This window comes from Cinclus cinclus, chromosome 1, assembly GCF_963662255.1.
Source record: "Cinclus cinclus chromosome 1, bCinCin1.1, whole genome shotgun sequence".
Lineage (NCBI taxonomy): Eukaryota > Metazoa > Chordata > Aves > Passeriformes > Cinclidae > Cinclus > Cinclus cinclus.
Genome location: NC_085046.1, coordinates 450,325 through 477,369, shown reverse-complemented (window position 1 = coordinate 477,369; position 27,045 = coordinate 450,325). Strand labels below are relative to the sequence as shown.

Sequence of the window (27,045 nt, the reverse complement as noted above, 5' to 3'; positions counted from 1 at the left end):
GGGCAGGGGGGACCCCCGGGACCCCGGCCCAGCCCCCCGCGGGTGGCCTTCGCCCAGCTGTACCTTTGTGCTGTACAGGGGACGCTTTTTGTACCGACCGTGTTTTATAACGTGTGCAGAACATCCATTAAACGGAACTAACCCGAACCTGCCTCAGCCGCGACCCCACCCCCCACTCCCGGCAGCACCAGAGCTCGGCCCTGCAGATAAACTCACTTTATTTTAGTAGCAAAGAGCTGAAAAAGTCAGTTCTACCTGGAGTCAAATAAAGTGGGGCTGGGGGCCGGGGGGCCCCCACCCCCCTCACGCCTTGTTGAGGGTCCAGAGAGGGTCGAGCATGCTGAGGGGGTCATCGCTGGGCCGGGGTCCCCGGAGCCCCTCGCCCGGCTGTGCCTGCAGGAAATTCTGCTTGTTCATGCGCTGCTTGCCCTTGAGGGACGCGTCCAGGCTGAAGGCCTCCGGCGTCAGCGAGGCCAAGAGCTCCAGAGAGGAGGAGGAGGATGCTGGGGGGGCAGCGGGGGCCTCCGGCGGCCCCTCGGGGCTCTCTCCCCCCACGTGGTTGCTGCCGTCAGTGGCACCCGATGGCTCGGGGAGGGGCGGCCTCGGGGCGGGGGGCTCGGGGGCACCGACACCGTCCACAACACCGTCAGGAAGCACCAGTGGCACCTCGGGCTCCACGGGGTCCGGAGCGGGGCAGGGATCCACCCCCCAGCCCTCCCCGGGCTCCGGGCCGGGGCCCCCCGGTTTGATGCTGAGCTTGGCGATGGTGGCCTGGATGGAGCTGATGGGCACGTCCCCCCCCAGCACCAGGTCCTGCGGGTCCTGCTGGAAGTAGAGCTGGGGGAGAGCAGCCCCGTGAGCCCTGGGAGTGGCAGAGCTCCCCAGACCCCCCACGCCCCTACACCCACCTTGGAGGAGGTGCTATTGGGGGGCTTGGGCAGGGCAGGGCCGCCCACGCCGTGTCGCAGCAGCACCTGCTCGGCGTGGAGCAGGACGGCCTCGAAGCAGAACTTGAGGTGCAGCTGCAGGGAAGAGGACACGATGAGGCCCGGGGGGTTCACTCCTGCCCCGCGCCCCGGAGCCCCCCTGCAGTACCTTCTCCTGCAGCATGTGCTTGCGCTGCTGCCGCATCCGCCTCACCAGCTGTGCCAGGTCCGGGATGCCGTTCCCGGCTTCCACCTCCTGCACCGCAGCGTACAGCAGGCAGAAGGCGCCAGTGCGGCCCACGCCGGAGCTGCAGAGAGACCCCCGAGGGTGACAGACGCCGGAGATGGGGAGCCCCTTCTCCTCCGCGCTGGCACCCCCCGGGCCCGCTCACCTGCAGTGCACCACGACGGGGGTGTGCAGCGGGCGCTGGTGCAGGTAATGGCCGTGCACCTCCTGGATGAAGCGCAGGAGGCTCCCCTTGCTGTCGGGCAGGCCCCTGCGGGTGGGGGACACGCACTCGCTGGAGGGGTCTCCGCACTCAGACCCCCCCCGGATGGGTCAGAAACCCTCCCTGACTCCGGAGCAGTGGTCCCAGAACCGCCCCTGCATATCAGGGCCCCCCACGCCCCCCCCCCCTTTGTCTCCCCACGTACAGCTCAGGCCAAGAGGTGAACTGCAGGTGAGCCACGGTGCGCTTGAGGCTCTGGTCTCGGTACTGCAGCGTCAGCATCCGCTCCACGTGCGTGGGGGTCACCCGCAGGCTGGTGAGCACCACGGTCAGGGGGCCCTGTGCCACGGGCTGGCCCCGCTCCGACGGGAAGTACCGCAGCACCTTCTGCCACGGGACGGGCTGTCAGCACACCCCGGGCAGCCTCGGGTCCCGCAGGGCCTGGTGCCCGCTGCCCATGGGCACCGGGCAGGGTTTCCCATCCTTGAGACCCCGCCCGGCCGGCCCCGCACCCAGGACCGGACGCACCTTGTCCAGCTCCTGCTCGGACACGAGCATGACCACCACGGACACCTTCTGCTCGTAGATCATGAGCCAGAAGTCGGCGGCGGTGCCGAGCAGCGGGGCCTGGGTGGCGATGAGGGCGGGGCAGTACGGGGACAGGTCCTCCACGCGGCTGGCGTTGATGTAGTCGTCCTTGCCCGAGCGCAGCACGACGCGGTTGCGGTCGTAGGGCATGATATCCTGGTGCCGGTTCTTCATGGAGTAGCAGCGGGCGATGGCGATGGAGCGCTGCCGGGCGTCGCGCTCCTGCGCTTCCTGCAGCTCCTTCCAGAGCGCGTCCAGCTCAGAGCCGCCGCCGGGCGCTGGCCGCTCCAGCCGCTCGGCCTGGGCTCGGAACCGCTCCAACTCGGCCAGCAGCCGCCGGATGCGCTCGGGCTCCGCGTACGGGTCGGCCTCGATAAGCTGCACGGCCCGGGGCCGCTGCCCCTCCTGCGGCCCCGCCTTGGTGGGCTGCAGCAGCCCCCCGGGCGCGGCCGAGCCGCCGGGCTGGCTCTCGGGGCTGGAGGACAGCAGGTCGGCGGGGCAGGGGCTCTGCCGAGGGAACGGCGCGTCCCCGGAGCCCGGCGGCGGCAGCGCAGGAGGAGCCCGCGGCGCCGGGGGCTGCATAGGCAGCGCTGGGGAAGGGGCCGGGGCCGGAGACGGGACCAGCGGGCCCGGGACCACCACGGCGCCCGGCAAGGGCCCGGGAGAAGGGGCCTGGCTGGGCGGGACGGGCGCGGGGGGGCACAGGGCCATGGTCCCGGGGGGCAGCTGAGCGCTGGGGGGAGCCGGGCTAGGGCAGAAGGGCAGGGCGGGGGAGCCGGGGGGCACCGGCTGGAGCCCCGCCAGGGACGGGGGGCCGCTCTGGACAGAGGTCCTGGGGAAGGGCACGGCCCCCGGGTGTGGGGCGACGCCCGCGGGGGGCAGCTGGTCCTGCCCGGGGAGCGGGTAGAGCTGGGGGGGCAGCGAGGCCTGCCCCGGGGCCGGCGGGGGCAGCTGGGACCCCGCACTGGGGAAGGGCTGCTGGGGGAATTGGGCCGGGGCGGCCAGGGGGACTCGGGGGGGCTGCCGGAAGGGCAGGGGGGCCGGGAAGGGACCCGGGGGGAACTGCTGGGGGCCCTGGGTGAAAGCGGGCGGGGGCTGTGCCGGGGGGAAGGGGGACTGAGCCGGTGCCCCGAAGGGCTGAACCCCCCCCGCAGCGTAGGGGAACGGGGCCGGGGGGACACCCGGGCGCTGGGGGGGCAGGAAGGGGCCCGGGGGACCCCGGGGGGGCACGGAACAGCTGGAGATGGGGGCCTGGACGCTGTCCACCGTGGTGGTGGCCGGGCGCGTGCCCGGGGACTCGTGGCCACCCGCCCCCGGCCGGGCGCCCAGGACCGCTGCCCCCGGCAGGGGCTGCCGGAGCGGGCCGGGCGCTGCCCCGGGCCGGCCCAGGCCGTAGGCGGGCAGGGCCCCGTGCTGGGGGGACGAGCGCGGGGGCGGCACGGGCGGGGCTGCCCCAAAGCCCGGCTGTCCCGGGGCGCGGAGCAGGGGCGCGGCCGGGAAGAGCTGCGGGGCGGCGGAGCTGGGGGCGGGCCCGGCCGGGGCCGAGGGCTGCAGGAGCTGCCCCGGAACGCCCCCGGCGGCGGCAAAGGGACCGGGGACGGCGGGAGGCCCGGGTAGGCGGTAGTGCCCCGGGAAGGGGGGTGTGGGGGCCAGGGGGGGCAGCGGGGCGCTGGCCACCCCCCCTGGCAGCATGTAGGGCTCGGGGGGCCGCAGCCCCCCGGCCAGGGTGGCCAGCGCTGGAGGGGGCAGCTGGCCCAGGGGCCCGGGCAGTAGCTCCGGGGGGAGGCTCCGCAGCTCCTCGGGCAGCTCCGACAGCACCAGGGACCCCGACTCGGCGGCCTCGGGGCCCCCGGCCTCGTCCAGTGGCTTCTTCTGCAGGGGAGGCTTGGGGGCCGTGGGCCGGGGGGGCGGCTGCTTCTTCAGCTCCCTGGGGGTGCGGGGGGGCTCAGTGTGGGGGTGAGTAGTGGCCCCCCCCACTGCCCCATGGCACTAGGAGCCCTCCCTGTGCCCCCAGACCAGCAACCCCAGCTCCCAAAAGCCCTCCTCAGCCGGGGGGCTCACTGGGTCTGTGCCCACCCACCTCTCCAGCAGCTGCTGCCGGTGTGCCTCGCTGGCCTGGCACGCTGCCCGTGCCCGCTCCAGCAGCTTGGCCGCCTTCCCCTCCAGGTCCGTGTAGAAATCCTTCCCCTCCTGGGACTTCTTCATCAGGTCCTCATAGGCCTCGTAGGAGGCCACCAAGGTCTGCACGGTCGTGTTCCACCTGGCACAGGGACACAGAGGGGCTCAGCAGGACACGGCCAGGGTAAAGGTGGGCACCTACAGCTCCAGGCACCTGTGGGGTGCTCCAGTTCCCACTGGGATGGGCACAGGGCCAGGACCAAACCACCCCATCCCCAGCAGTGGGGCGGGACAGGAGAAGCCAGTGGAGGCCCCGTACCTGTCCCAGGGGGCGAAGGCTGTTCCCGGGCACTGAGACCCCCCAGGGCACCAAGCCCCTCACTCACTTGTGCTCCACCTCAGCCAGGGCCTTGCGCACGGCCGCGTATTTGACGTTGGCGTCAGTCAGAGCCTTGAGCACGTTCTCCTGGGCAGCCAAGTTCTGCTCCAGGTACACCTTGAGCTGGTCGTACTTCTTCAGCTGCTCTTCAAAGAGCTTCTGCGGGGACACGGGAGGCTGGGCGGGGCTCTGGGACAGGGCGGTCCCTGGTTGGGACGCACGGCTGTCCCCAAGCCCACCTTCATCTCGGAGCGGTCCGTGGTGACCAGCGAGGTGGTGATGTCGTCCTTCTGGATCATCTCCCGCAGCTGCTGCTCCAGGGACATGCGCTGGTCCCGCATCTCCTGCACCTTGGCCAGGATGCGCTTCAGGTTCTGCAGCACCTGTTTGTCATCTGGGGGTGGGGCGGGGTCAGGGGCGGATCCCGAGGAACCGCAGGGAACCGCGGGGTGGGATCTGCGGAGCCGGGCCTTGACTGGGACAGTCTGTCCCCTCTGTCCCCCAACTGGACCCACCCTGCACCAACCCTGGGGACAAGCCCCGGTTATTCAGTGCCAGGTGACACACGGGGGGCACGGAGGGGGCAGCCCTGCCTCCCCCAGCCCGGGGGGACACTCTTAGCCCCCCAGGGCAGGACTCACCTTCAGAGAGGGTGGGGGTGGGCAGCGCGGCCCGGACCTGCTCCAGGGGGCCACCGAGCAGGCGCAGGTTGCCCAGGTGCAGGTTCATGGCACGGTGCAGCTCAGTGTTGGTGAAACTCGCCTTCTCGTGCAGCTCCAGGTATTTGGAGCACTCCTTGCTCACCTCGGCCAGCCCTGGGGGGGACCCTGGTGCCGGTGGGACCCTCCCCAGCAGCTCTTGCAGCTTCCGCTCCTGCGCCTCGTCCTCCTCCAGCAGGTCCTGGATCTCCTTCAGCGACGCCTCCACGTCGGTGAAGACCCCAGAGAGCACTGGGGGAACACGGGGGGGGGGGGGGGGGGGGCTGGTGGGGTGGGGCCACCTCCTGCCTGATCCAGGCCTAGACACAGCAGCTCCAGGAATGAGCCCAGCTGCAGGCAGCCAGAGGCAGGGACGCGGCAGGCCAGGCGCTGGGATGCTGGGCTCCTGGGGTCCAGCACCCCACCACCTTGGGGTCAGCCCCCCTCCCATCCAACAGGGAAAATGCGTTGGGATTCAGGAATTTATACCAGGACAGAAGCAGCCATCAGCGAGAACATTCCCAACACCTCGGGCAGGGAGTGATGCCTGCCCTCAGGACCCCCAGTCCTGGGCAAGGAGCAGTAACAGTCCCAAGTGGGGAGCAGGGCCAGTCCCCCCAGCCCCAGGCAGGGAGCAGGACCAGCCCCAGCCCCCCAGCCCCAGGGCTCCTCCCAGGGCCCTCACCCTGCATGGACTGGACGAGGTTGCGGACGGTGTCCGGGCGCACGCTGAGTGCAGCACATTTCTCCATCAGCACAGGCGGGATGTGGTTGTACATGTCCAGGTTGTCCACAGTCTCGGGGTCCAGCTGCATGGAGTCCATGAACTGGCTGTGGGACACAGAGGGGCCCCTGAGGGGTGGCAGTGTCCCCCCTGGCAGGGGCTCGGGAGCACTGGGACCCCGTGGGGCAGAAGGGCTGGGCCCCTCACGTACTCCAGCACTTCGTTCTTGGCTTCAATCTTGGCCATCACATCCCGCAGCAGTTTGGCCTTTTCCTCGCTGGGACAGAACAGAACAGAACATTCCATGGGTGCAGGGAAACACTCACCAGGCTCCACACCCCCAACTCCATCCATCCCATCCCATCCTGCTCTGGCCAGAGCCTGGACACACCTGTACAGGGACGAGGCCTCGTGGGCAGCCATGGGCACCAGCTTGGCAAAGATATCAGGGCCGGTGACCGCGGGATCCGTGGGGTTGACAGGCAGAGCCTTCACCAAGGGGGCACCTGAGGGACACAGCCCGGGCTGGGACAGCTCCCAGCAGATCAATCCCAGCAGATCCCTGTCCCCAGGGATCCCTGTCCCCTGTCCCCAAGCCCCCCTGACCTTTGACAGACTGCAGAGTGTCCAGCGTGGGCACGGCCTCGTGGTAGATGAAGTCATTGTCCTTTTTCGCTGAATTGTACCTGGGAGTGGGAAGTGATGCTGGGAGAGAAGGAGCAGGTGGCATTCCCAGCTCCCGAAGCTCACTCCCAATGGGCTCAGCCCTTCTGGGGGTCCTGGGATTGCTCCAGCAATCCCCACAGCAACCATCCATTCCATGCACGGGGCCTGGGGCAGTGCTGGGCTCTGCACATCAGAACACCAGGAATGCTCCCCAGGCTCCCTGTCCAGCAGCATTCCCAACCCCTGGCAAAGCATGGAGACACCCTGAGACAGACTCACTTCCCACCAATGACATCCATGGTGAACCTCAGAGCTTCCTGCACGGTTTCAGGCTGGCCCTGTGGGATTGAGAGTGGGGATCGTTGTCTGAGTGCTCCTGGAGCCGCCTGGAGGCAGCTGAGCCTCTGTCACTGAACCCAATCCTCCTCCTCCAGCTTGGCAGCCCAGGGCCCAGCTGGGGAGGGGGCAGCCCCCAGCCCCACAAGCAGGAACACACCTTTGCCAGCTTAATGGCTTCGTTGAGCTTGTCCAGAGCGCTCTGGAAGTAGATGACCTGTGGGAGAGCAGGAATTAGGGTCAGCACAGGAGGCACTGTCCTGGTCCTGGCTGCACAGGGACACCAGGCAGAGCTTCCCACGGCTTTCCCAGAGCACCCAGGCCCTGGCAGGACATGGGACATGGCTGTGGATACCCAATCCCTAGCCAGGATCACGATCCAGAGGCTGGAGCAGATGCAATGGGATGTCACGACCCGACTTACCCTTTCCCCAAACTTCTGCTGCTCCTCAGCCTGTTTCCCCATGTGCAGCTGGAAAAAAAAAACTGGGATCAGAGCTCTGTAACTCCAGGGAAAGCTTTGAGAGGGGGAGAGGCCAGGGAGAGGCCAGGGCTGCTCAAGGAGCACCCCAAGCAGGGATGGGAGCCCCCAGCCCCAGCTTCCCCCCCACTCACATGGGCAACGGCAGCGAAGTAATAGATTTTCATTTGAACCAGCTTCTTCCAATCCTTCTGGATCTTGCCCAGCAGTGAGGCTGTCTCCGAGTTCTCCAGTGCCCGGCAGGCCTCCTTGTAGTAATCCACCACCTGTGGAGAGGGACAGGGGAGAACCCCAGAATTCCAGATCCCAGGGGAACCAGGGCAGGACAGGGATGTGTCTGGGACCAGAGACAGGGACTGTCAGTGCAGGTTGCTCCAAGTCCCAATGTCCAACCTGGCCTTAGACACTGCCAGGGATCCAGGGGCAGCCACAACTTCTCTGGAGAATCCATTCCAGTCCCTCACCCACCTCACAGCCAGGAATTCCTTCCCAGTACTGCCCCGCCATGCCCCCTCTGGCAGTGGAAGCCATTCCCTGTGTCCTGTCACTCCAGGCCCTCACCCAAGCCCCTCTCCAGCTCCTGATCCCAGAGCAGTGGGAGCAGGGCTGTGCTGGGAGCAGCTCCTGGAGCTCACCTGGGCACTGATCCGAGCCACAAGGAAGCTCTTCCTGTTGTCCAGCATGGACTTCTCCAGGAGACACTCCTGTGCCTGGCCCTGCCGGGGGCAAGAGGGGAATGTTCAGTGTCCCCAACCCTCGGGACAGCCCAGACCCCTGGCAGGAGCCACTGGCTGCAGCCCCTTTCCCAAGGGGTGGAGGTGGCACAGGGAATGCCAGCCCTGAGGGTGCTCAGAGAGCCCAGGAATGGATGTTGGAACCCTGGTCACTAAAACATTGAGACTTTCTGTGCTAACAGGCACTAACCCCCAAGAAAACACTGCATTTGACCTGAAGCCATAAAAAAGGCTTCCAAATAATAACTGAATAATAAAACTGAGATTATGAGTCTGTAGTTTGAATAAAGTGAGTCATATCACATGATAAAAAACTTAAAGTTTTAAAATATAATAATATATATAAAAAGATAAAAGTTTTAGAACAAAAACCAGTCCTTCTTCACCTTCTTCATGAGTTTACATGCTATTATATAGTTAAATAAAAAAGTCCACACTGTGGACCACAAGTGATTAGTTATTATGTTAAAAGTAAAAATAATTTAAGTATAATTTCTTAATTAAACACTTTATCCTTAAAAAGCCTTGTAAAAAATAAAACTTAAACTTTAGTTTAACTTAAAGTACTATAAAACTCACAGTGTGTGAAACTGCAATATAAATAAAAAACAACAAAAATCTAAATCCAAACAAAAAATACCATCTCACACATTTAATCCCAACCCTAATGAAATAAAATAAATTAAATAAATAAATAACTATTAACTAAATAAATAACTAAGTACTGAGCCTTCCTGATCCCCCAGTGCCTCCCAAAACCTCATTCCCCCACCCTGTGGACTCTGACCCCACAAAAGAGGTCCTGTCCCTGGGGGACACTGGATCCTGGGATCCACAGGGAACAGCAACCCCACAAACACCCTGGAGGTGTCCCAGTGCCCATAGTCCCTACCAGCATGAGGTTGATGTTGAGACTGAGGATCTGGTGGCTCATGTCCACACTGTAGGAATGGGGGAAGTGATCCCGCAGGTAGGTGAAGGCACCAGCAGCACATTGGAAGTGGGTGCAGGAAACCTTCATGCCCTGAGGGGATGGAATTGTTGGGCTTGGAAAAGACTTCCCAGATCACCACGGCCAGCACTCACAGTGACCCCAAGTGCTACACCCCCAGGGCTGTTAAATCCCCCCAGGATGGGCACTCCACACTGCCCTGGGCAGCTGTGCCAGGGCCTTTTCCAAGAAGGAATTTTCCCAATATCCAACTAAACCTCCCCTGGCCCAGCCTGAGGCCGTTCCGTCTCCTCCTGTCCCTGCTCCCTGGGAGCAGAGCCCGACCTCCCTGGCTGTCCCTTCCCTCAGCCCCTCCTGGTGCTCCACCCCTTCCCCAGCCCTGCTCCCATCTCCAGACTCACTCCAGCCCCTCAGTGTCCCGTACCTGGACACCCCAACCCTGACCCCAGATTCCAGGGGGACAGTGCCCAGCACAGGGACAGCCCCTGCCCTGTCACAGCCAGCTGGCAGTGCCCAGGTGTCACCTGTCCCCTGGAGGGACAGAGCTGGCACTGAGGGCTGCGGGGCGCTCACCTCCTCGGATACTCGCTTGTCCATGGCTCCCAGCATGGAATGCAGAGCTCCTGTGGGGACAGGTGGGGGCTCAGCGAGGCAGGGACACCCCAACACCCCCGGGAATGGGGGCTTGCACCAGGGAGCCCCAAGCCTGTGGGAATCCAGGAGCTCACCCAGGTTGTAGAGGACACAGGCCTGCTCATACTTGATGTCCTCATGTGTCACAGCCTTGCCCGAGAAGATCTCAGTCCTAGGGGGAAAGAAGCAACCAGAGATTCTCCCAGGAGGAGGAATTATTGGGAGCCCTTTCCCACCAGGACCTCCCTATGCTGGACCCCATTCCCCAAGGGCTCCCCAGGGCAGGACCCCACTTCTCAAAGGTCCCCTGGGATCCCCTTGTGCCACCGCAGGAAGGACCACATTCCTCAGGATGTCACTGAGCCACCCCTGTGCCAGCCTGGGCAGACGCACATTCCCCAGGGCGTGCCTGGAACAGCCTCTCCCCAGGGAATGGCCATGGCTACATCCTGCCTGGCTCAGCTCTGCCTCCCAGGATCCCCATCCCAGTTCCCAATCCCAGGATCCCCATCCCAGGACCCTCATCCCAGGACCCCCATCCCAGTTCCCAATCCCAGGATCCCCATCCCAGTTCCCAATCCCAGGATCCCCATCCCAGTTCCCTCATCCCAGACCCCAGTCGCAGTCCCTCACCAGGTGACGGGCACGGCCGCGTCCTGCCCGTGTCCCATGGGGATGCGGCTCTGCAGGAAGTGCAGCTGCCCCAGGTACTTGCGCAGGGTGCTGCAGCCCTCAAAGTCCCTGGGGACACTGACGGCGCTCTGGGAAGGGACAGGAGGAGGATGAGGAGGGAGAAGCTCTGGGGACACGTTCCAGAGCCAGCACCGTGCTGCTGCCCGGGATGAGGAAAGGCTGCTGGAAAGCCTCAAGAGCAGCTGTGATCTCCCAAAAAACAGCCTGAGGGAACCACCCTATGGATCCGGGGTGAGCAAATATTGCCAGGGCTGGGAGAACCACGGGGATTTGGGTGTCCTAGGCCATACCGGGAGAGGAGGGAACAGAAGGAGCACCTGGGAAGATTTCCTGCCCTCCTGCTTCAGGAGAAATCCCAGTGCTGGCCTGGGGGTGTCTCGGCTCCCCCAGCCTTTGGGGACCCTAGGGCCGGCACCAGGAGTTGTCCCTGCTCCCCCCTCCCCAGCTGACAGCTCCTGGATCACTGGGACCATCCAAAGGCTGCTCCGTGGGACGCAGGAGAGGGAGAGGAGCAGCCAAGGCACCTCCCGGGGGGGTCGGCAGAGCCACCCCAGAGCCCCCCAGGGCAGCTCCCAAGGTCCCCCTTCACCTGCCGGAGCAGCTCCAGCTTCCGCAGCTCCTCGTTGTAGTTCTCCGGGTTCTCCCCATAGTTCTTCAGGACAAACTGGGGAAGAGCACAGGGTGAGGGGCCCGGAGCCCCTCCTGCCTCCGGAGAGGCCGGTGAGGAGGGGGAACACAGGGCCAGGCTAGGGGGGCAAACAAGGAGGGGTTTCACGGCCATGGGCAGCTCGGGGAATGGGATCGGGGAATGGCGAGGTCAGAAAAGGGAGTTACGGGCAGAGAGAGGATCGCCCTCCGCCCCCAGGTGCGGCCTGACAGGGACATTCCCAGGGGCCGCCTGTGGCCCCCAAAACATCACGGGGGGAGCGACACAAGCGCCGGGGAGCCCACGAATCCTCCCCATCCGTGAACGCCGTGGCCCGGGCAGCGCCGGAGCTTGCTCACGGCCGTTAATGAAGTGACTAATTAACCAAGCCCCCGCGGGGGTGGCAGGGACACGGCGTCAGCCGCCGGGGTCCCGGGAATAGGGGTCCCGCCCTCTCAGCCCCCCAGCTCCAAGTCCCCACAGATCCAGGGACCCCTCAGGAATCCCGACCGCCACCCCAGAGACGCCCAGACCCTCCCGTCTCCGTTCCCACCCCTCACGCCCCTCCCAGGCCCCGCTGGCCCTTCCCCGGCTCCACCTTCTTGACTGCGGCGTTGAAGGCGAACTCCCCGGCCTCCTTGAGGTCGAGCCAGATCATGGGCATGCGGGGCACGGCCTCCATCCCGGCCCGGCCCGATCCGAGCCGCTCCCGGCCCCGGTCCCGGCACAGCCCGGCCCGCCGGAACCGCGCGCGGAGGCTCACGGGACACCGAGTCCGCGCGACACTTCCGGCTCCGTTCCCATGGCGACGCCTCACCCCTTAAGAAGGGGTGGTGTTTGGCCACGCCCACTGGGCGGGATAAACGCTGGTTTGAGGGGACGCCTCGCCCGCTGATTGGAGGAGACGGCTGTTGTCATGGAAACCCCGCCCTGGAGGCGGGGCGGTTGCTACGGCAACCGGCCATTTCCCGGCTTTCCCCTACTCTGTCAAGGCTCCCCCTACCGGGGTGCCATTAATTAATTACCATTAATTAGCCTTCTCCCCACCTCCCACGGACCCCCAGCGCCGCGTAGTGCATATAGGGTTCCCGGACGCCTCGGAGGCCCCAGGGATTTCTTGCTCTCCCTCCAGGTCCGTTCCGACAACGTGAGTTAATCAGAGTAATAGTGATGCCTTACGTTTTAGCTTTTGTATTTTTCACTCTCTAGTGCATTAGTGCGTGACTCTGAACTTCATATGAAGTGTCAGTAAGTTCTCCTCACAGCTCAGTCACACAAAACAATCCTTTTCCAGCCCCAGAACCAAGGATACCGTTGCAGCTTCAGTCCCAAAAAAGTGCAAACAGAGAACTGAGGAGAGAATGTGAGAGGATGGGACTGCAGAACCTGGAGCTGGACAATTAACCTAAATATGTGAATGGACCAAACCTTATAAGTGTGAAAACTCATGACACACCATCCATCTTAGGTGTAGCCACAGCTGGGCTCTTGTACTGCCCTGTACTGTGAATCCTGTGAAGGCCTTTTAATAAACCCCTACTTTATTCCTTTAACCCTGTCTAGCCTCTGTTCCAGGGAGCCTCTCAAGGCATCAATAGTTTTATCCTACAATATTCCATTAATGTATTTAACCAGTTAATGTAATTATCTACTCCGTTAATTAACTGATCCATTTATTTAATCATTTGAGCCATTAACAGAGCTATTTAATGGGTTCTAGTACAGGAGCAGCTCCTCAGCAGCTTCCAAGACCTCAGCAGGAGCACACCAGAGCCACCTTATTCCAGCTGGGAACAGCACGCCAAGTCCCAGCCACTCCATCAGGGACTGGGGACAGCAGGACCCAAGGACACTGGGGACACTGTGGTTCAGGGAAACGGGGCCACAGGGGCCATCTGAGCCTGGCACATGGGGACACAGGGTAGGCCCCTGTTTCCCTGAGGAATCTCTGCTGCAGCACCTGGAGAATCTCCTTCCCCTCCCACTGAACTTGTATCCCTTTTTACCAGAAAGTAAAAAGGCTTTGGAATCAAAACATGGAAAAATGATAGGTTCACGTTTAATTCCCTGGCTTTGGTGTCACTGCATCCACCTTGTTCTTCCACAGGGAATCTGCCATGCTGCTCCAGCTTCTCCTTCCATCCATGGATAAACCCCTGTGGGATAAGGGCTCTGGTGCAGGAAGGGTGGGATGGGCTGAGGCCTTGGCAGCTGACACCCAGCACACACCCTATGCTAGCAGCGTTAATTAACCCGAATTGGGTTAATTACAGTGACAAGAGCATCGCACCCACTTTCTCCTCCCTGGTGCGGCTTCCTGAATCCCTCTGGATCACCATAGAGGGAGCCTGCAATGGGAAGGACAGGAATGTCACCAGCCCTGCTGCCCCTGGCCCCGCCCCATTTTTCCCATATCCCACACGGGCCCGGGGATGTCCGGGGTTTCCATAACCACTCCCGGGAAGCACCGGGAGCGGCCTCAAACGGCCCCGGGATGTTCTGGCAGCGCTGCAGGAATGGTGGGAGCCACACCAGGCCCCCCCATGCTGGAGCCTGCAGCAGGAAGAGCCACGGGCACCTGGACACAGAGGATCCTGGGCTCTCCCGGGATGCTGTGGCACGTTGGTGTCACACCAGGAATACCCTGCTGCAGCCAGGGGTGACACGGGGACAGCCCAGGAACGCAGCCCATGGTGACACCAGGACCTCTCCAAGCTCCCAGGAACCAAACTCCCCACGGAGTTCCAGCCCTGCACACTCCCATTGCGCAGCCAATGAGCATTGGCAAAGTTGGGCATGGCCCTCACCTGGCCAGGTGGGGTCGACAAATAAATCCTGCCTCGATGCAGCTCCGTGTCTCGCATCACGGCGCTCCCATGGAATTTCAGCGGTGGGAGATGAGGGGCCGAGGTGTCGGTAGCCTTAATTAACACTAATCGTGCTAATTAGAGTGTCAGGTCCCTTGAATCCCCTTCATTCTCTCTGGTGGTTTCCCGAATCCCTCTGGGTGCTCGGAACAGGAGCCTGGAATGGGAAACGGCAGAAGTGAACCTGGCCCCACCGCGCTGGGGGTTTCGGGTTCCCACAGTCGCCCATGTCCCACCCATCCCAGGCATGTCCGAGGATTCTATGACCGCTCCCGGGAAGCGCCGGAAGCGGCCTCAAACGTCCTCGGGGTGCTCTGGCAGCGCTACAGGAATGGTAGGGGCCACGCCAGGCCCCCCCATGCTGGAACCTGCGACGGGAAAGCGCTCCCGAGGGAGCCTCGCTCCCCGGGATACCCCAGGACACCCCCGGCAGCCCCTCCGAGACCGGCCCGCGCCTCACGGCCCCCCATGACCGCGCCGGGGCCCGATGGACGGGAAATGCCGCACACCGCACGGCCCCGGCAGCCATCGGTGGGGCCCAAGGAGCCATCGGAGGTTCCGCGGCCCCGGCGGCGGATGGCGGCGGGAGGCCGCGGATGGCGGCGGGAGGCCGCGGATGGCGGCGGATGCGCGCGGGCCGCCACGCCGCCCTTACCTGCTGCTGCGGCGGCCATGGCTGAAAGAGTGGGCACCTCAAGATGACGTCACAGAAATGCGCGAGAAGAGGGATCAGCGCGTGTCGAGCACGGGTGGGTGGGGCCGGGGTGCCATATGGGTGTGGTCATGTGTATGACATCATAATAAAGGAGGGGCTATTGGGCGTGGCTCATAGCGATGGGCGTGACCTGCAGAGTTCACTGGTGGGGTGTGGCTCTTCCGGGTGGGCGTGGCCTATGGGGCCGAGCGTTTGGCGCAGGCGCACTGCACTAGTCTCCCCACGGCGGCGGGACGATGACGTCACGAGAAGGCGCCGCCCAAGATGGCGGCGGGGCCGAGCCTCGGACGCTGAGGCGGCGCCGGGACCGGGAGCGGTATCGGGAACGGGATCGGGAGGCGGGGCTGGAGCGGGAACCGAGCGGGCCATGACCGCCGCCGCCGCGCGCTGAGTCCCCGCCGCTCACCCGGGCCGGGATGCCCCGAGGGGGTCCCGGGCCGCCGCCGGAGCCATGGAGGAGGAGGGCAAGAAGGGCAAGAAGGTGAGAGCGGGGGCCCGGGGGCAGAGGGTAGCGCTGTGCCCCCCGAAAGTGGCTCGGCCTGGGCGGGGGCCGCCCCCTGTCCCGGCCCGGAGCTCTCCTGGCGGTGCCCGGTCCCCTCCCGGGGCTGTTCCAGAGCCTCTTCCCGGGATTTACACGGCTCCGACATCCCGGGAGAGCCTGCCCGCATCCCCGTCCCGGGGGCCTACCGAGAGCCCCCACCCCAAAACCTCTCGCTGTGAATGTGGGCTTTGAGAAGGTTTTTAATTGATGGGGTTACTAATTATGGAACGCTTAATTTATGAGTTTTCTAACTTACTTCATTTAATACTAATGCAAATTAACTTAATTCCTACATCTATTAGTTTTTGCCTTTATGATGGCTCCGGGGCTCAGCAGCTCCAGCCATGCCAGTGTTGCCCTGATTTCCCTCCTTTCAACCCAGTTCTTTGTCCTCTGGGAGAGGCTCAGACCAGGAGCAGGAGGATGGATTCAATCCCATAGTTTTGGGGAGAAATTGGAGATTTTGGGAGAACCTGGCCTCGCAGGGATCCCAGGTGGTGGCAGCAGGTTTCTGCTGAAGCTCTGCAAAACATTTCCAGAATGAGTAAAATTGAGTGGGAATTTTTTTGGAATTGCTCTCCAGGCATCCCAGACAGTCAGATTTGGGAATTAAACCCCCATGATGCCATCAAGTATCTATCTCCAGGAGATGCTGCAGGAAGAATTTTTCACTCAGAGACAGGCTGATCTTGCTTTTGGGAAGGAATCAGCTGCCATGGCTCCAAGGGATTTTAGGTGGAGCTCAGGTGTATCTCACCTGGGCCTTGGGGCATCCCACTTTATTTCCTGGCAGTGGGAAGAGTCTGGATCCTTCCCTTCCCTAGGGACATGCTGGGCTGCACCCACTAACCCTCTTATCCTGCCTGGATAATCCCACTTGTCTTCCTTGTGATCCCTAAACCCTCCTCCTGGCCCTTGCCTAGGGCTGATCCCACATTTTTGGTGACTCCCACCGTGGTCCCTCCTGTCCTGATCCCGAGTCCCTCTAGGGCAGGGCTGAGCTGAGAACCTGGCAGTGGCTGTGGCCTCTCCTGAGCTGATCCATGGCCTTGTGGAGCTTCCTTGAAGCAAGTTTTCCATTGTTTTGGTGATTAATTAACCCTTGGAGCTTCTGCCTGTGGATCACCCTTGAACCTGGATAATGTGACTATGGAGAGAGTGAGGTGCACCTTTGTCTTCCTCAGATGTTCCAGCTGCAGGGAGAACTCTTCTTCCTGCTTTTCCCACGCTGTGGATCATGCCACCAGCATTCTGAGCTAAAGTGAAGGAGTTGAGTGCCCTCAGTGCAGATCCAAGGGGAGTACAGGACAGGTTTGGTTAGGATAAGGAAGAAAATTCCAGCCTGGCGTTGGGGCCGAGTCCACCTTTGATTAAAGCCTGAACTGCTTTAAACTGGAGCCCTGGAATTCCTTCCAGGAGCTCACATTCCCTGGATCTCACTTGTGGTTATCCCAGGGGGTACATGGAGCTGTCCTGGGATAAAATAGCATTTCCCACAAGTTTTGAGAGGTAGGATGGATCTATCTGGAATTCTGTGCCCAGGTCTGGGAGCAGCTGGTGTCACACCTGGATAGGTGAGCTCAGGTGAGGATGGATGCTCTCAGTGTGCTTATTCCCAGGAAGAAGGGGGGCTGAATTTTCTGGGAATGATTTCCCTGCTGCTCTGACTCCACAGTCCATGCCATGGCTGCCAGCGATCCAAAGCTAGCAGGGTTTCCCTGAGGGAATTCTCTGTGTAATTTTAGCTGTTTGTGTGAACTTCCCAGCTTTTCCAGCTCGGGGATGCTCTTGATGACTGAGGTTGGTGCCCTTGGCCTCTTCCAGCAGCTGCTTCAGCACTTCCCTCCTGAAGCATGGAGCTGCATCTTTGGGGAAAACTCTTCTTGAAATTCCTTTGTTATCCCAAATATCAATCCCGTACCTTGGGCTGCGCCCCAGTGTGGCAGCAGGAAATGGGGAATTCTGCCCCCTCAGGTGAGGCTCCACATGCAGAGCTGCCATGAATCCAACAGCACAAGGACCTGGAGCTGCTGGAGAGATCCAGAGGAGTCCCCAGAGCTGCTCCAGGGCTGGAGCCGCTCTGCTCTTTGGGATAAAGTGGTTTTTGGAGTGTCCATGCTGTGGGATGCAGGGGGAGGGGGGTTGTGCTAGTGGTTGATGAGAAATCAGGAATTGGGGTTGTGAAGGAGCTTCCACTGTCCCAAGGAGCTCCAAGCCCCATCCAGTCTGGACCTTGGACACTTCCAGGGATCCAGGGGCAGCCACAGCTGCTCTGGGCAAGAAGAATGGACCAAATGGACTGTGGGATCATGAGGATTGGAAAAACCTCTGGGAACAGCACCTGGGATCCAACTGGGTGTTGGAACGAAACAACTCTGAGCTTGGAAGAGAAACCAGGGCTCAGCCTCCCTTGGCATGGGGATATTTCCCTCCGGGGTATGGTAGTGGCAGAGGATGGAGGATTTAGGGTGTTTGCAGGGATTTAGGGGTGCAGGAGCAGGGACTGGGCTCGTGCCCCGCCGAGGTTCCCTCCCCAGCTCAGTGTGTCACGTGGGACAGAGGAAACTGTGGCCGTGGCACTTCCTGCCCCCGAGCTCCTCGATTCCGGCACCCCTAAAAGGAGGGGAACGTTCCCTGCTCCCCCCAGAGCCCCTGCAGCTCCCCCCAGTATGGCTGGGGCCTGCTCTCCTGCTGGGAATTCCATGGAGGATGAGGTGGGTGCTGGTTTTTGGGGTGCCCCAAAAGCAGGAGCTGTTCCAGGCTGCGTCACAGGCAGAGGTTGGGGTGCTGGGGGTTGGAGGGCCCAGTTTCTCCCCTCCGGTACAGCCAGGGGAGCACAGGATCACCCTAGCCCCACGGATGCAGCCACATCCTGGAGGGAATAGGGGGTTCCTCTGGCTTGGGGTGGATCTGTACCCGGCCTGGTGAAGGGGGAAGTGTCTGGGTACGACCTGGATCCCAGCGGCACGTTGCTGCACTGCTCTGCTTTGGATTCCTGACAGATTCCTGTGGAACTGCATCCTCAGGCAGTGGGAGGCAAGGTTTGGGATGGGACATCCCGAAGTTGGAGAGTCCCCAGATCTCTGTTCTTGCTAAACAGACCCGTTGTGTCCAGGATTTCCTTCTCTCCAGAGACCCAGCCCCTCAGCAGGGTTATGGAATATCGTGGTTGAGGATCATGGGGTCCTGTTCCTGGATGCTCTGTGTAGAGATGCTTCCCAAAAATCCACACTGCTGCTCCTGAGGCAGGGCTGGGGAGCTGTTTCCTCTGCTCTCTGTCCTGTAAGATCCCTCTATTTTTGTCTCCCTGTTCCAGGGAGTTTTGCCAGGCCAGGCAATTCCCAATGTCCCTGTGTTTCCTTGTGAGCTGGTAACTCCTGTTGTTCCAGGAACTTTTCCTTGGATTTATATTTAATTAATTCACAGTTGGAAGCATGCTCTGTGCTCCTTCAGTTCCCACATTGCTTTCCCTTGCCCATGAGGATCAGGAAACCAGGATGTCCTGAGGGGTGGGAAGCAGAGGCCACCAGGGAATGGGACACTGGAGTCACATGTCCAAGGAGTTCCTGGATGCAGCCATGGATCTGTGTGCTCCAGACATCCACTTCTTCTGGTAAACCTGGAATGGGAGCAGTCTGGGGATATTCCAAATCATATATCTGGCATGGAGCTTCGTGAGATCCATGTGCCATTCCAGTGTCAATGGGAGCTGAGAGCCTGTGTGTTGGCTCCAAACCTGGCACTTCAGGGTTTGGAATGTCCCATTTCTCCTGGGAAAATCCACTTTTGGGGTCATTTTCTCATTGTTTGGATTCTCCTTGGAACATTCCTGCCTGTTTCTTTGGCATTCCTTGTTGAGTTGGCCCAGTGGATCCTCAGGGAGGTGCAAAACCATGGAAGATCCCTCTGGATCCACTGCTCACCTGCAATAAATTGTTGTATATAGGAGTTGAATTTGCCTTACCTGGAAGGTTGAACACCGTGACTCTGGGGAGACACCACCACATTTTGGTAGTGGCAGCATTCAGCATTTGTGTTGTATCCCAGTGTACTGGTTTGAAAAGCAAAACCAGAGAGACTTCAAGTCAGCAATACAATTTTTAATAGGGAAGAGAAAAAGAAAAATCAAAATACATGCAATAATAAAAAATAAAACCACTGACAGAGTCAGAATACAACCTGATACCCTGTCAGTCAGGGTGTTGGTGCAGTCTGATTAAATGGTGGCTACAGTCCTCCTGGATTACTGATGTGGTTCAGTTGAAGCAGTGGTGCTGTAGAAGGTGCAGTTTTCCTCCAAAGGGTCCAGCGATGATGTGGAAAAAGCCTGGCTCTTCCTCTGGAAACCAGTGAGAAAAGATTGTCTTTGGTGTGCTAAACCTCAGTTTTTATCTAGGTAGGAAAGGCTTGGCTCCTCCTCCTGGCTGGAGCATCTCCCAGTGGGATGATGTAATCTTATCAGTTATACAGTAGGACTCAATGGCCCATTAACAGAAGATACTTCCCACAGAGATAAGGATGATCACCCTTATCAGATGGTTATAGAATATATATCTTGCATTGTAAACCAGGACACCCAGGAAAAGCGTTTTCTCTGAAAAACCATGGATCCATAGCTCCCTGGGCTAAAACCATCAGGACGGCACCGAGGGTGGCCGGGCAGGAGAGGTTGCCAGACCCCCCCAGTGCTAGTGCCAAGCCCCCTCCTCACCCCGATCCCGGTGCTCCCGTTGCTCTCCCCAGCCTGGAATTGTGTCGCCGTTCAAGCGAGTGTTCCTGAAGGGGGAGAAGGGCCGGGATAAGAAGGCTCAGGAGAAGGTGACGGAGCGGCGCCCGCTGCACACGGTGCTGGTGACGCTCCCTGACCGCGTGGAGCCCGACCTGCTGCTCCACGACTACATCGAGAAGGAAGTCAAGGTACCCACAAGGGCCCTGCTCCTTGGGAATTCCTTCCTAATGTCCCAGCTGACGGTGGGAACCCGTTTCCCCTTGCCCAAAGTTCCCCTCTGGCTCTCCTAAATCCCCTTAGTCACTGGAAGGAGCTCTAAGGTTTCCGTGGAGCTTCTTTGTTCCAGGTGAACGTTCTCACCTCTCACCCATCTCCAGCTTTCCTTGGAGCATCTCCGTGACTCGTTCTGGCGCATCCAGGATCGTATCTGTGCTGTGGTAACAGTTTGGCTCTTCTCTCCCAGTATTTAGGGCAGCTCACATCCATCCCAGGATACCTGAACCCCTCCAGCCGCACGGAGATCCTGCACTTGATCGACAACGCCAAGGTGAGCACCCAGCAGGCCAAAATCCAGCCTCAGGGAGCCTCCTCAAGGCTGTCCTCCATCCTGCTGCTCCCAAAAGGGAAACACCCCCGGGAGGGCAGTGAGGTACTGGAATGGATATCCCAGAGAAGCTGTGGCTGCCCCATCCCTGGGAATGTTCCAGGCCACGTTGGATGGGGAGCAGCCTGGGATAGAGAAAGGTGTCCCTGCCCATGGCAGGGAGCTGGATCATCCTTGAGCTCCTTCCAACCCAACCATTCCATGGCTAAACCCCTGTGAATGCTGGTGTTACAGAGAGCCCATCAGCTCCCGGGGCAGCTGACCCCGGAGCACGATGCCGTCATCAGCCTCTCTGCCTACAACATCAAACTAGTGTGGAGGGACGGGGAGGACCTGATCCTCAGGGTGCCCATCCACGACATCGCCTCCGTGTCCTACATCCGGGATGACTCCGCTCACCTGGTTGTGCTCAAGACAGGTGAGCTGTGGCCACGGGGTTGGGATTGTCCCCCTGGGGGCTAGGGGGGATTGGGCACGGAGCCACCTGGGACAGGGGAAGGTGTCCCTGCCCACAGCAGGGGGTGGGGCTGCGTGGCCTTCAAGGTCTCTCCAGCCCAAATCACTCCATGAGGGTTCCATGACACCTGTGCAGCTCTGGGCATGTCACACCTGCATGGGTTGGGAACAGGGAGCTGGGGAGGGCTCAGCTGGGGATTTACCTGATTACAAACCCCATGGATAAGCTGTGGGATAAAGGAATTAATGCCTCAGGGGCTGGAAATCTGGTGATGGAATTCTGAGCTATGAAAACAGCCAGACATCTATCAAAACCAGCACCAAATTGGAGTATTTTCATCCCATTCTCCTGCTTCAGGGCTCTTCCTCCCGTGCAGGACTCCTTCCCATCCCTGCCCTGCCTTTGCCTCACCTCTGCTCTCCCCTCAGCTCAGGATCCCGGGATCTCGCCGAGCCAGAGCCTGTGTGCCGAGGGCTCCAAGGCGCTGACGTCGGGCTCGCTGTCGGAGAGCGCGGGGGGGCCCCTGGAGTCCTGCTGCCTGGTGGTGCTGGCCACAGAGAGCAAGGTATGGCTTCCACTGCTCCATGGAAACCCTGGGGACGCCTCAGAGTCACCGGCATTGCTGCTGAGGTTTCTGGCTCTCCGGTCGTGGTGATGGTGGAGCCACGAACTCCCCAGTGGCCAAATCCTGTGACGTGTCTGGATCCTTCCCTGCTCTCACACCTCGTGGGACACAGATTTAGGGATGCCAGGTGTTGCTGGACATTGCTGGAGCACTGTAGAAGGAATTCCTGTAGAAAGAATCCTGGTCCCTGTCCCAGCCCTGGGACACAAGAGAGTCTCCAGGAAGTGTTTCCCTTGGTGCTTGTCACCCAGAGCCTTCTGCAGCAGCACAGAATCCACGAGGACAATCCCGTAACGGGGTTTTGCCAGTCAGGGTGTTTCCCCTGTGCTGACTTGGGAATTTGTTTCATCCAGTGTCTGGATCCAGGGATTCCAGTCTCAGCCTCTCTGATTTCCACTGAGGGTAGACTTTCACTCCCCTCATTCCCAGCTCTAACATTCCCTGGGGCACCTGCACCCCTCTGGGATGATCCCAAACCCCAGGGAGCTGCATGGAGGAGCCTCAGCACAGAATGTGGGGGCTCCTGTGTTGATGCTGGAGCATCCCAGGTCCTGCTGCCATGTGGAGGAGGGTGGGGATGCAGGAAGAATGATGGATTTGGGGTCTGTGCCTCCGCTGTCCTCCTGGGGGACAAACGCCCACCCCACAGAGCCAAAGGGGAAGGGAGAGGGGATCTCCTTTTGTGGGATCTCGCTCAGCTCCCTGCTGGTTCCCAGGTGGGTGCCGAGGAGCTGTGCTCCCTGCTCAGCCAAGTCTTCCAGATCGTTTACACCGAGTCCACCATCGACTTCCTGGACCGCGCCATCTTCGACGGAGCCTCGACACCCACAAGGCACCTGTCCCTGCACAGCGGTGCGTGTGTCCTCTCTGTCCCTGTCCTGTCTGTCCCTGCACAGCGGTGCGTGTGTCCTCTCTGTCCCTGTCCTGTCTGTCCCTGCACAGCGGTGCGTGTGTCCTCTCTGTCCCTGTCCCTGCACAGCAATGCATGTGTCCCTATCCCGTCCCTGTCATTTCAGTGCCTGTGTCCCCAGCCCCCCTGGCTGCTCCCTGCCCTGCCCCTCTCCAGGGCCGAGGCTGGAACAGCCTCAGAAAGCCCCGAGCCCACCCAGCCCCCAGCACTGCCGAGGCCACCACTGCCCATGTCCCCAGGTGCCACATGCACAGGGATGGCGACTCCCCCCCTCCCTGTTCCAATGCCTGACCACCCTTTCCAAGATCCAGCCTAAACCTCCCCTGGCACACCTTGAGGCCATTTCCTCTTACCCAGTGCTCATTCCTGGCCTCTCCCCTTCCAGCCAAATCAGGAATCACTTTGTGTCTCTCCTGGCTTGGAAGACACCAAGTCTGTGCCTCTCACATTCCGTCTCCCAATTTTCTTCCCTCCAGATGACTCTTCCACCAAAGTGGACGTGAAGGAGCCCTTCGAGGCGGACGCCAGCACTTTGTGAGTGCCCCATGGCCCCTGGAGCCAGGATTAACCTGGATCTGCTGCCATCAGCACACAGGGGAGCTCAGCTGAGCCTGGCCTGGCCTCAGGGGGTTGGCACAGATCCTGTCCAGACCTGGATTATTCTGCCCTCAGCATTCCAGGGAGTCCTGTCCACAGTGAGCAGTCCCTGTGTCAGCACGTCAGCTGGAGCTGGGAGAAGGGTTTTCCACAAGAACTTGTTGTTTGGGAAACTTTTCCCTCCTATAAACATAAACAATGTTTGTGGGATGAAATCCTAACAAACAAACTGTTGCTTAACATGGAGGGATGTTCTTGGGGATAGCCAACATAGAGTGAGTGTTTAGGAACGTTTAACATGGAGGAATTAGGAACTTTGTGGGAAATTGCGCATTTAAGCCCAAAGTACAGAGTGTGGGGATTTTTCCCTGTGTTGTTCCCAATGAGGGAGCAGCCAGAGGGATAGTTCCCCACACAGAGCTTCATTGTCACTGTCCCAAAGCAGTGTTTTGTTCCCTGGGAATCTTGGGGTTTCCTCAGGAGCTTGGGGCTTCCAGAATCATGGAATATCCTGGGCTGGGAGGGGCACCACAAGGATCAGAGTCCAGCTCCTGGCCCTGCACAAGCCACCCAGAAATGCCAGCAGCACCTCCCAGCTGGTGCAGGGGAGGACTCACCCGTGCCCGGTGTCAGTTCCTTTGCAGACACTCTGGAGGCAGGGGACACGTCCCCCTCGTCCCCACACGTGACCACGGCCAGCGAGAGCGAGCTCAGCACCACGGCCACCGAGCTGCTCCAGGACTACATGATGACGGTGGGCTTTGGGATCAGCTTTGCGGGGAGGGACAGGGCTGCAGGAGCAGCTGGGCATCATCTTTCCCAACCACATTGGGCTTGGAGAGCCTGATCCTGAGCTCATGGAATAGTTTGGGCTGTAAGGATGATCCAGTCCCACCACCTGCTATAGCAGGGAAACCTTCTACTGGCCCAAGCCCTGTCCAACCTGGCCTGGGGTGCTTCCATGGAGCCAGGGGCAGCCACAGCTTCTCTGGGAAATCCATTCCAGTCCCTCACCACCCTTCCAGCCAGGAGTTATTTCCCAATATCCCATCCAGCCCTGCCCTCTGGCAGTGAAGCCATTCCCTGTGTCCTGTCCCTCCATGCCTTGTCCCCAGTCCCTCTCCAGCTCTCCTGGAGCTCCTTCAGGCCCTGCCAGGGGCTCTGAGCTCTCCCTGGAGCCTTCTCCTCTCCAGGGGAACATTCCCAGCTCTCCCAGCCTGGCTCCAGCGCAGAGGGGCTCCAGCCCTGCAGCACTTGGGGAGCTCCTCTGGACTCTGCTTCTCCCACAGGAGCATCCCCCCCACCCTTTTCCCTTTCCCAACATCCCAACGCCCTGAAACACCACAACTCACAGTCTCAGTGACCCCCACAGCTCACCCCTTTTCCCGTGGGGTTCCTGGCCCTTGCAGTGCCATTCCCAGCCCCCCTTGCCCAGCAGCCCGTGGTGCCACGAGGGCCATGGTGCCACGAGGGCCCTGGTGTCCCCACAGCTGCGCACCAAGCTGTCCTCGCAGGAGATCCAGCAATTTGCCATGCTGCTGCACGAGTACCGCAATGGGGCCTCCATCCACGAGTTCTGCATCAACCTCAAGCAGCTCTATGGGGACAGCAGGAAATTCCTGCTCCTGGGTGAGTGCTGGAGCCAGGAGCCCAGAGCTGGGGGCTGCCATTGAGGGGTGAGGGGCTGGGGGTGCAGGGAGGCCTTGGGGTGCCACCATGAGAGGAGGAACATCCCAAAATCCATCTCTCCTCATCCCTGAGAGCACCTAATCCATCTAGCCCAGCTCATCCCACAGCTCCAGGCTCTCCTCAGAGCTGTTTCCTGCTCCCACCTGGCTGTGAAGCACCTGGGAGCTTCTTCCAGATCCAGGCAACCTAATCCAGACCTGGGAACCTCCTCCAGACCTGAGACTGTCTCCCAAACTTTGAAACCTCCTCTGTAGCCAGGGAGTTTAATTCAGACCTGGAAATCTCTAGACCAGGAAGCCTCCTCCAGAGCAGGGATATTTAAACAACCTGGCCTCTGATATCCAGAGGAACAGATCAGGAACACAGAATCCTCCCAGGACAGTGACCACACCTAGGGCCTCTCACCTGGCCTCTGATAGCCAAGGAAAAAGAGTCAGGAATTTAAAATCCCCACAGGACAGGAGTTGTGTGTCTCACATGGGCCCCGTGGCCCTTGAGGACACCGAGGGGACACAACAGATGTCCCTGATACAACAAACTATTTTGGATAAGCTCAGCAAAGCCAAACAAGATGCCAGGTGAGGAATTAGATAGTTCAGAGCTCAGAAAATCCCACTTGAGCCAGATTTTTGCCCTCAGTGAGGGTGGCTGCAGCCTCAGGTGTGAATGAACGGGGGACCCTGGGAAGGGTCCCTGTCCCTCTGGGAAGGCTGGGGGGTGACAGCCAGGTGAGCAATCCCCAGGGATCCCCATCCCGGGCACTCACCGTACTGGTGCCGTGTCCCGGCTGCAGGCCTGCGTCCCTTCATTCCCGAGAAGGACAGCCAGCACTTCGAGAACTTCCTGGAGACCATCGGGGTGAAGGACGGCCGGGGCATCATCACCGACAGCTTCGGGCGGTACCGGCGCTCCCTGGGCCCCGCCTCCGCCTCCAACGGCACCGGCGCCGCCGGCAGCTCGGACGAGCAGTCGGTGCCCTCGGAGGAGGACGAGTGGGACAGGATGATCTCCCACATCAGCAGTGACATCGAGGCCCTGGGCTGCAGCCTGGACCGGGACTCGTCCTGAGGGAGCCCGGGAATCGCGGCTGCTCCCGCCTGGAACTCTGGGCTGCCCTCGGGGGGACCCCGGGACACTGAGGCACCCCAGGGTGGGGGACACGCGGGACTGCCCCCGTGGGGACATGGAATGTGGAGCTGATCCCAGGGGGAGCCTGGGACGTGGAGCTGCCCCTGGAGGGACCCCAGAACAGGGAGCTGCCCTGGGGGGATCCCAGGACACAGAGCTGCCCGTGGAGGGGCCCAAGAACACCAACCTGTGCCCTCATGGAGATCCTGGAACGTGGAGCTGCCCCTAGCAGGATCCTGGAGCCCTGCTGTGGGATTTGGGGGCTCCAGTGGGATTGTCTGTACTGACACAGCCTCATCACCAGCTCCAGGGGCTCCCTGCAGATCCCAGCTCTAGCTGGGGCCTGGGGGACAGATCTGGATGTGGATTTGGATTTTTGGGGACCGGTCTGCTCCTGAACATCCCTGTCTGTTCCTGAGGGATGTCCTGAGTGTTAGGATCCATTCCCAAGGGGCTGGATCTGCTCCCCCCCAGTTTACAGTTTGCACAGCGGGTCCCCAGAGCTGCCCCCCCCCCCCAATGAAGTTTTACCACAATGTGAATTTTTTCCACCCTCTCATCCATGGTATTGGAACATTTCTGAAAACATTCCAGTTCTCCACAGTCAGTGCTCCTCTCACCCACCCCAGGGGTTCTGCTGGGGTCAGGAGCTTGGTTGGATCCCCAGAGCTGAGCCAGAGCTCTTTCCTTTATCTGGAACCCCAATGGGGTCCCTAGCTGGCCTGGGAAGGTCCCCAGTCACCCCACAGCCACACCCAGGGGGCTCTGAGGGCTCCCTCCCTGCTGGAGCCAGACACTGACTCAGCACTCTGGAGATCCAGCACATTCCAGAGGCCTCGGCCCCAAACCCCTAGATCCAGCCCGGTAGCCACAGTGTGCCCAGCACTGCCCACACCGTGACCCCACTGGTGTCACAACCCCTCCTCCCTCTGGAATTCAGGTGTCCCAGGAGCTGAGGCACCTCTGGGGACTCACCTGGAAGACACAGGGGAAGTGTCCCCTCCCACAGCCTGTCCCTTTCCAACACCAAGACAACAGAACAGGCAAAGGTCCCTGAGACACCTGGGATTTGGGGAGCAGGAGTTCCCTCCCTACCTTCCTAGCCCTTGGAGCTCAGGGGCTTCATTCCCATCCCAGGTCTGTGCCACCCCCCCAAATCT

General features: G+C 60.8%; 2 protein-coding genes, 1 long non-coding RNA gene and 2 other non-coding genes across 11 annotated transcripts; 1 reads left to right on the top strand and 4 right to left on the bottom strand.

Moving 5' to 3' along the window:
- Positions 1-210: 210 nt before the first annotated feature.
- PTPN23 (protein tyrosine phosphatase non-receptor type 23) lies at positions 211-11,756 on the bottom strand. 3 transcript variants are annotated; one of them, XM_062505402.1, is made up of 25 exons: positions 11,622-11,756; positions 10,967-11,041; positions 10,318-10,445; positions 9,780-9,856; positions 9,625-9,674; positions 8,992-9,123; positions 8,001-8,081; positions 7,500-7,631; positions 7,309-7,356; positions 7,045-7,101; positions 6,828-6,886; positions 6,489-6,568; positions 6,274-6,388; positions 6,094-6,159; positions 5,844-5,989; positions 5,102-5,410; positions 4,700-4,854; positions 4,468-4,619; positions 4,044-4,223; positions 1,904-3,890; positions 1,581-1,762; positions 1,319-1,423; positions 1,096-1,234; positions 909-1,022; positions 211-837 (listed from the first exon to the last, which is right to left on the bottom strand). In XM_062505402.1, exons 1-25 carry the CDS (start codon positions 11,703-11,705, stop codon positions 304-306), a joined length of 5,187 nt encoding a protein of 1,728 aa, XP_062361386.1. In that variant the 5' UTR covers positions 11,706-11,756; the 3' UTR covers positions 211-303. The 3 variants fall into 3 exon arrangements, with proteins under 3 accessions (XP_062361386.1, XP_062361395.1, XP_062361404.1); XM_062505411.1 differs by having other exon boundaries at positions 1,581-1,759; XM_062505420.1 differs by lacking the exon at positions 10,967-11,041 and having other exon boundaries at positions 11,622-11,751.
- Positions 11,757-12,675: 919 nt separating this feature from the next.
- Positions 12,676-14,580, bottom strand: LOC134051740 (uncharacterized). The gene is made up of 3 exons (XR_009933809.1): positions 14,546-14,580; positions 13,831-14,047; positions 12,676-13,371 (listed from the first exon to the last, which is right to left on the bottom strand). It is a non-coding gene; the product is annotated as an uncharacterized LOC134051740 (long non-coding RNA).
- On the bottom strand, positions 13,454-13,582 carry LOC134054475 (small nucleolar RNA SNORA9). The gene has a single exon (XR_009934037.1). It is a non-coding gene; the product is annotated as a small nucleolar RNA SNORA9 (small nucleolar RNA).
- On the bottom strand, positions 14,136-14,264 carry LOC134054480 (small nucleolar RNA SNORA9). Its single transcript, XR_009934038.1, has one exon. It is a non-coding gene; the product is annotated as a small nucleolar RNA SNORA9 (small nucleolar RNA).
- A 311-nt stretch (positions 14,581-14,891) lies between the features above and the next one.
- CCM2 (CCM2 scaffold protein) lies at positions 14,892-26,421 on the top strand. Of its 5 annotated transcripts, none has more exons than XM_062505656.1 (10): positions 14,892-15,086; positions 19,890-20,063; positions 20,339-20,422; positions 20,714-20,897; positions 21,365-21,501; positions 22,278-22,413; positions 22,948-23,005; positions 23,702-23,822; positions 24,559-24,697; positions 25,551-26,421. In XM_062505656.1, the coding sequence occupies exons 1-10, from the start codon at positions 15,057-15,059 to the stop codon at positions 25,823-25,825; spliced, it is 1,338 nt and encodes a 445-aa protein (XP_062361640.1). In that variant the 5' UTR covers positions 14,892-15,056; the 3' UTR covers positions 25,826-26,421. The 5 variants fall into 5 exon arrangements, with proteins under 5 accessions (XP_062361640.1, XP_062361632.1, XP_062361653.1 ...); XM_062505648.1 differs by having other exon boundaries at positions 22,278-22,476; positions 22,897-23,005; XM_062505669.1 differs by lacking the exon at positions 19,890-20,063.
- Positions 26,422-27,045: the final 624 nt, after the last annotated feature.